Source organism: Lissotriton vulgaris, chromosome 6, assembly GCF_964263255.1.
Source record: "Lissotriton vulgaris chromosome 6, aLisVul1.2, whole genome shotgun sequence".
Classification (NCBI taxonomy): domain Eukaryota; kingdom Metazoa; phylum Chordata; class Amphibia; order Caudata; family Salamandridae; genus Lissotriton; species Lissotriton vulgaris.
In genome coordinates this window covers 1,876,336,370-1,876,344,704 of record NC_141694.1, presented here as the reverse complement: position 1 = coordinate 1,876,344,704, position 8,335 = coordinate 1,876,336,370, and the positions used below count along the sequence as shown (strand labels likewise).

The window sequence follows — 8,335 nt, the reverse complement described above, 5'->3', positions numbered from 1 at the left end:
ACAATTACTTAACCTCTTTCTTGAAAGTCATGGTTGATGAGTTTGTCCAAAGCTTTGCGAGAAGAAAGTTCAAAATTTTCAGAGCAGCTCCAGAGAACGTGTTGTCGTAGGTCCTGTCTTTTTCTGAATCTCAGAGTTTCCAGCACTCCTTAGAAAGCGTCAGCATCCTGAGATAGTAAGCTTTTGTGATAGGTACATAGGTGAATCATAATGCTGGGCTTTGAGCATCAGGTAAGATATCTTCAGATAGATCCTGGCTTTGAATGGGAGCCAGTGGAGGTAATTGAGAGATAGTGTGTGAGAAAATAGTTTGTTGGTTGGCTGGGGTCAACTAACCCAAAAAGCAGTCAAGTTTAACTTAGAGGCAACGTGTAAAGTATGTATGTAGCATGCAAACTGCAATAAAGTGAAAACGCAACTCAAGAAAATTCCTAAACCAATTAAGAAAAAAGTGTCAATTTTAATAAATCACAATGACAAAAATCCAATCAGTAGAACCAGAATTATTAACTTTTAAAGCTTTATATGAAAAATGGGGCTTAAAAGATCAAAGGACTAACCATGGACATCTAGTAACATGAGTTAAGGTTGAACACAATGGATTGTGGTGTGGATACAGGAAGCAGATTGGGCCTAGTCAAAACATTTCTGAGAAGGTAAAAGTTAAGTGTGTCAACCCTGCATGAGTGCCTGAGTAGAGAGTGCCATCATCAGATGTTCATGAAGCAAAAGCTGTAGCTAAGGAAAGATCTATAAAGTCAAATACCCTTTTGGCGATGGACCACTGAAGCTGATGTGCTGCAGAGAAGAACATCGCAGGAGAAGCAGCAAAATCATTCCGACCAGCAATGTGCCTCGGACAAATATATAAGCAGGTTGGTCTTGTTCACCTCCTTGTTCTCAGAGTAATTTTGTCTATGTCCTTAGTTTTGGATATTTGCCATCTGGACGTTTAGCTCCCCCTACACGTTTAGGTCCCCTACACGTTTTTACTTCCCTGGGACAACAATTGGACATTGACCAGACTCTGAACCTATCCCCTAACCTGCCCACACATCAGGACTTAGAACCTGCGGAATGTACCCCAGACTGTGGAGACCAAGCGATTCGGCTGATGCCCGGTGGAGCTACCATATAGCTAAAGAGGAAATGGGTTGTGGACTCCCCCCCTGCCGTCACCTACCCAGCCGGACTTTGGGCAGATTTTCCCCTCGTCTCTACTTCCTATCTACCTCCTACCCCTCTACCCTATCCGCTTACCCTTCCTTGCTCCATTCATCTTGTCCCGTATGTTCTTTAAATGCTTTACTTGATACTTATGTAACTTTTAACTGATGTAGAGTGCTCTGATTCCTTTGGGTCTAACCAGCGCTATATAATACCTCATTAATGAAATTTGTTCCCATTTAGTACTCTTTCTCTCTTTGTCTACCTCCCTAGCTCCTAGCTCCAATCCACTCTCCCCTGAATCTCGCATCTTGCTTGCTAATCTGCCTAGCCCCCTGTCCTTTGTGCCCTTTGACTAAGCACTCCTTCTCCTTGTTGGGGAAAGATCCAATATTAATACTCTGGGTTCTCAGCGAACCCGCTGAGAGAGTCCACTGCGCCAAGGGAGCCACTCACAGCTGAGGTATAGTAAGGCATCCCTTGCCAAAGCACTCTCTCTCCCCTTTTTGGGGAAGGATCCAGTATGTAGGCCTTGGAGTCTCAGAGACCCCTCTGAGAGAGTTCACTGCGTAAAGGGAGCCTCCTGCAACTGGGATGGGAAGTGATACCACTTCCCCTGGGATCACAGCTGACTGAACTTTGGACGTTGCTTGTATTCGTCTACTTCCCCTCCCCTGAATCTTTCCCCTTGCTTGCTTTTCCCCTCACATATTTGTGCCTATTTTTTATCTCGACCTTACAAGTAACTATGTTGCCATGCTCTAATAACTGTGTAACCTTTGTAACGATGTATCCTGTAACTATGATCTGATGCTAATGTAAAGCGCTCCGATACCTCCGGGTCTAGCCAGAGCTATATTAAACCATAAAAAAATAAGGAGTGGATGGCGGCCTCTTGTGGGTTCAGAACTCACTCATGCTGGGTCCAAGATTGTGGTAGCCTGTTATGTCCCTGTGGCTCTCAACAGGAGGCCAACAAATTAGCCCTTGGTGCAATTTCTGTTAGTCCTGGGTATGGATGTAGATGTGGGGCTCGTCCCTGAGGGTTCAAGGCAGCATAGCAGTTCTTTCAAGGGCAGCAGCAGTCTGGTATGATGCACAGCAGGTCAAAATAGCAGACAGCCTCTGATAGTCCTTCCACAGGTTAAGTATTGAAATGAAGACTGGGTCTTAAAGGCCCTTTTTTAATACCCAGTTACCCTTCTACTGGAAGGTGGAAGAAGCCTCTGGTAAGGTTCTTTGAAGTGCATGGACACCCCAAACCTGTCTCCAAGCAGGCTGCAGTGGCAATATGGGATTGTTAAGCCTTTTGTTTGGAAATAGGACATAGCATATGCGGGTGTAAGTGAGGCTGTGCATACCTCCTCACCCCCATCGTTCCAGTGATGGTCCATGGAGTCACACCTAGTCCCTCTATTATCTGACTATCTGGGAGGAATTCACAAAGTCTAACTGTCAGCTAAACCCAGTAAAGCAGCACAAGACATGCTGCAGGTGTTAAGGGTAGGAGAATATCAACTTTCTAAAAGTGGAATTTCCAGAATTTTCATGAAAAATCTGACTTTACCATGAGGGTTTTTCATTACAATTCCATAGGTACCAAACATAATAGTCCTACCTCCTTTCAATTAGGAATTTCAGCTTATTAAAGGTTATAAGGAATTCCCAATGTTATCCTATGGGAGGGGTAGGCCTCACAGTAGTGAAAAAAAAATGTTGGGAGTTTTTCACTACCAGGACATGTAAAACTTAAAGTGCATGTCCAACCTTTTAATTACACAACAAACAACCCTATGGGCTACCTATGACCTTAAGTAAGGCTGTCTTATATGTAATAAAAAGGGGAGCTTCGGGCTTGGCAAGGGGATTAAATGCCAAGTCAACATTGCAGTGCAGCATGGCATTCAGGATACAATGGCAGGCCTGTGACAAGTTTTATAGGGCTACTTAGGTGGGTAGCACAGTAACTGCTACAGGCCCACTGGTACCAATTACCATATTTAGGGAGTTGGCAACTCACTTTAACACTTGTTAGTGGTGCACAGAGTCCTAAGGCAATCAGAAGCAAAAAAAAAGGAACATTGGAAGCAAATAGGCAAAATGTTTGGGGGAAGATTACCCTAAGGCTGACAGATCTAACGGTATCTTATGGTTGAAGTGTGTAGCGCTGGATCCACCTACACAGGCGGGATACCATTTTTATCTACCTACACAGGGCATTCGGATGATCTATGTTTCAGTGATGAAAAGTGCTTTGATGTTGAGGTAAGTGATGAGGTTTGTTATGTCTGGAGCATCAAGAATGTAGTACTGCAGAGAATGCAAGTTGAAGCGTGTGTGGTGTGGGTGTTAACAAGATGTGTATCCACTGTTTGTGTCTATCTGATCAAATACTAACTTTATGCACAATGTATTTATTAAAGGTTTGTCTTCTTTTTCTATAGCTGATTTGAAAGTGGAGTCCTTGAAAATGGAAAATGGAAGCTTGATTACGGAGTTCGTACTCATTGGCCTATCTAAGGATCCGACTGTGAAGATGTTTCTCTTTGTGTTATTCTTGATTGTATACATGTTGACTCTAATTGGAAATATGTGCCTTATAACAGCTTGCATCAGTGACATTCGGCTTCATACTCCTATGTACTTCTTCCTAGGACAGCTTTCCTTTGTGGATGTATGCTTTGCAACTGTGATTGTTCCAAACCTGTTGGCTCAGCTTCTTGGTAGGACTAGAATCAGCTTCACTGGCTGTGCAGCTCAGATGTACACTTTGTTGTTATTTGGGATTACAGAATGTGTGCTCCTTGCAATCATGGCATATGATCGTTATGTAGCCATCACATTTCCCCTGCACTATGCAGTCATCATGCGCTTATCTATTTGTTTGACATTAGTATCCTGCTGCTGGTTATTTGGCAGTGTGATGTCATTCTCAGTCACATTTGTTACACTACGGTTGCCAGTATGCGTGTCTAAAATTAATCACTTTATTTGTGAGTCCCCTGCTCTTCTGAAGATGGCATGTGTGGACACCTACAACACTGAGATGATAATCTTCTGTTCAGGGATCTTTATACTTTTGGTACCAAGCCTCTTCACTGCAATCTCCTACATCCGAATCATTATCACAGTTGTGAGAATCCGCTCCTCCGAAGCCAGATTAAAAGTGTTCTCCACATGCTCCTCTCATCTAATCGTTGTCACCATATTCTACACCACCGCCATCTACATGTACATGAGACCAGTCTCTAAAAACTCTGGAAATTGGGATAAATTAATCTCTGTATTTTATACTGTGACCCCACCAATGCTCAACCCCATTATCTACAGTCTACGAAATAAGGATGTGAAGATGGCTCTAAAGAATGTTTTCTTAAGGGCACATTTGGAATTCACCTCTTACTTTTGTTCAGCAGCCATTCAGAAGATGTGTATTTGAAAATAAGTAGTAGGAATGTGAAATAAAAGAAACCCTTGAGCCAAATCACTTAGGCTACATTATGAGTTTGCCAGGGATGAATCACTGATGACCGCAGGTTTTACAGGGTTAGAGAAAAAAAGGTGAAACATACATGCAAATTACATTTCTCTTGCATCATCACTGAGTGTATATCATGGATTACTGTAGAATGTAATTGAAACTTAATATCATGTCAGGAGACCCTAGATACACATTGACGTTAAGTATTGTAACAGTAGTATTATTACTGTTAGGTCAGTGTTGGAGGGAGACCAGCCTCCATGCACTGTTATCAGGGCAGCAGGGATGCCTCAGGGGTGCACTGATCCTCTGCTGTGGTGCTGGCACTTCTCTGAGGGACACAAAGTACGGCACCAAAAATGCCGGGTGTGACTCAGCTGTGTTGCGCCATGTTGAAAAGATGCTTCTCTGCTTCCGTACTGGGGCCTCTGGCGGGGTAGCTTGTGGGCTTTTCTGCAGGCAGGAATCTGGGCATGCCCTGGACCCTCCACATGTTAGCGGGCCCAGGGAACCATCTCTTGTCTACCATGTCCCTACCTTGCTGCACTGCCCTGTACTCGCCCTCAGGCACAGCTGTGGTTGCTGTAACTTTTTTCTACTGCTGTATTATTACCTAGGTGGTCTGATGTGCATCAAAGTATCTCAGAGGAGCCAATTTTTGCTCCATTCATAGGAAGATATAAGGCACCTTGTCATGCTGTCTTCCCATGCCTTCTGCCAACTTCCTCACCACTGCAGGCACCCTTCTCATGGACAGGGTTGGTCTCCTCCTCACTGTGTTTCAGCAGCTTACAAGCTGGCGGCAGGTGCAGGGGTGAGCCTTGTACTCGGCCACACTTCCACCATGAAACACCAATGCTGTTATCAGCTTCCCGCTTGTCGCTAATGTTGTATTGTGGGCCCTAGGCCCAAAAACTGATGAATGATTGATAAAGACACCATCAAGAGGGTGCTCAAACTGGCCCCCGAGCATTGACACTCGGGCTCTTTTATTGGCAGGGTCCCCTGACTGGTGATGCCTCTGTTGGATGAGTTGGGGGTGGGGGTATGGGTGAGCCCTCTGGAGAGAGGCTGGCAAAAACATTAGACTGTGTCCAGCAGAACACCACACCTACCTCTAGAGGCATAAGCCCGGCCTGTGAAGACAAACTGTGGGTTGTGGTGGGTTTTCATTTTCACATATGAGTTTCAATGTTTTTTTTTACACGGCCCAGTGAGGGAATAAAACACTGCTATTGAACTAATAACAAAGGAGATAATAACAAAGGAGATAACAAAGGAATGGGTGGGTTCTTGATCTCTTTCTCCTCCTTTTCCTCACTGCAAACAGTGCCATTGGTCAGGACTGGAATGTGATTGTTGGACTGGTGCAGGGGCACAGTAAAGCTTCTTCTAGGTGAATTGAACAAGTTGAGGTGAAGTACTTTGTATTACTTTGTTTCCAGTGCATGCTTGGCTTTAAGGAGACTTAACAGCTTGCACTTTTGCCAAACTAGTTGGCTGGATCTTACTAACTTAATTAGAACTGCAGATTTCTGCAATACCAATGGTGGGGGATTTCTGTTTGCTTTTGATTAGGGAGACAGTGCACACCTCAAACGACAAAGTCAATGGCCACACACAGAGAAACCAACAGAATTCATTATTTTGCCTGCCCAGCCCCACACATCAAGTAAGTTTTAAAACGGCTGTGAAATGCTGGCCTGGCCAGGACTGTCTCCTCCGACTCTTAGAATGGCTCGTACGACAGGAACATAAAGCAGATAGGGACAGTATGACCATTTGGGCATTCCTGGTGGGCCACAAGTAAGTAGATCATATGCAGCTCTGCAATGGCTTTCTGCCCAGTCCTACCTACAACCTCACACATCAAAACTGATAAGTACATAGGGCATCATTTATGGGGTTTGATGTAGGGCAGCTCAGCAAGTCATCTTGCAGTGCTGCCCTACGTCAAAGCGAGAGGGCAGAAATGGACTGTATTTATCCAATATTGTGCATTCCTTTCCCTTCCCCCCTTGCTGGGACCATTTCATCAGCCTAGTGCAAATACCAGCACCATTGTGAAAGGGTGCCTTAGTTGTGGGTAGGTAGTTTTTGTGTGGGAAGGGGAACAAAAAAAATCCTGATAGACATTTTTCTCATCTATGTGTGCTGCAAAATGCAGAACACATGGAAAGAATAAAGATCTTGGAGAAATAAAGTTATATCTCCTTGTTTCACCTCCCTGGGGAGGCATAAGGTTGTGGCACGTTTACATGTTTTTTAAAATCTGGGGAAGCATCCAAATCTATTGATGCTGCATGGAAGCAGCCACTGCAACACCCATGGACCGTCTGCTTAGCGCTGCTTTGACTTACTCCATATCTATGAGGATATTCAAAGACTGGCAAAGAGGCTTTGCATGACCTCATAAATATAATTTTGTAGTTTGCATCGCCGTAGCATCACAAAAAGTGACACTCCAGCAGCACAAGGGTCTCATAAATATGACCCTTAGAGAGCAACAAGCAGCATGTTCAATTCATGGATGTAGCATGCTTAAACCTGGAACAATAGGCCTAAAACGGAAGCACCACAGAAGAAGAAGGCAGCATTGGAATCTGTCTATATCTGCAGTGCTCACTACACAGAGCAGCTGGCACTATTTGGAATCTTTAATAACAGTTCTTTTAGAGCTAAGTGGGAGCTGAGACATTCCCATGCCACACCACAGAGTACTCTTTCAGACACTGATCTATTGAAATATGTCAATAACTCTGCTTTAGAAATGCCTATAATATTTGTCCTCTATTCATTTCAAATGGTTTGCTTTCCAATTCCTCGTCCCTCAGTTACTCCTCACCCACTGGAAGGATAAAGGGTACCATCTTAAATGTCTGTGATGTTACATCTGCTACTTCTCACTTTTTTGTATAATAACCCCTTGTAACAATGAATAGTAAAAGAAAACTGAGAAATGGAAAAAAAATGCCTGCCCACCAAGAAGATATCTGGACACTTGCCTCTTTCTGCACAATTCTTGCTTCTTTCTACACCTCTGTTGCCTCTTTCTGTACCTCTCTTGCCTCTTTTGGCACCTCGGTTTCTTCTTTCTGCACTTCTCTTGCCTCTTTCTGCACCCCTTTTACCTGTTTCTGTACCTCTCTTGCCTCTGTCTGCACCTCTGTTCCCACTTTCTGTACCTCTGTTGCCTGTTTCTGCAACTGTCTTGCCTCTTACTGCAGTTCTCTTGCTGCCTTTTGCACCTCTGTTGCTTCTTTATGCACTTTGTTTGCCTCTTTCTGCACCACAGTTGCTTCATTCTGCACTTTCCATACTTCTTTCTGCACCTGTCTTGCTACTTTTTGCACCCCTATTGTCTCTTTCTTCATGCGTCTTCCCTATTTCTCTACCTTTATTGCTTGTTTCTGCATCTCACTTGCCTCTTTCTGCACTTTTCTTGCGTCTTTCTACACCTCTGTTTCTTCTTTCAGCAATTCTCTTGCCTCTTTCTACACTTCTCTTGATTCTTGCAGCACCTCTCTAGCCTTTATCTTCACCTCTCTTGCCTCTTTCTGCACCCCACATGCTTCTTTCTTCACTTCTCCTGCCTCTTTCTGCATCACTTTTACATGCTTCTGCACCTCTTTTGCCTCTGTCTGCACCTCTGTTCCCACTTTCTGTACCTCTTTTGCCTGTTTCTGC

General features: G+C 44.0%; 1 protein-coding gene across 1 annotated transcript; it reads left to right on the top strand.

Moving 5' to 3' along the window:
• Nucleotides 1-3,620: 3,620 nt before the first annotated feature.
• Nucleotides 3,621-4,606, top strand: LOC147709726 (olfactory receptor 2D3-like). Its single transcript, XM_086926078.1, has one exon. It carries the CDS (start codon nucleotides 3,638-3,640, stop codon nucleotides 4,604-4,606), a length of 969 nt encoding a protein of 322 aa, XP_086782204.1. The 5' UTR covers nucleotides 3,621-3,637.
• Nucleotides 4,607-8,335: the final 3,729 nt, after the last annotated feature.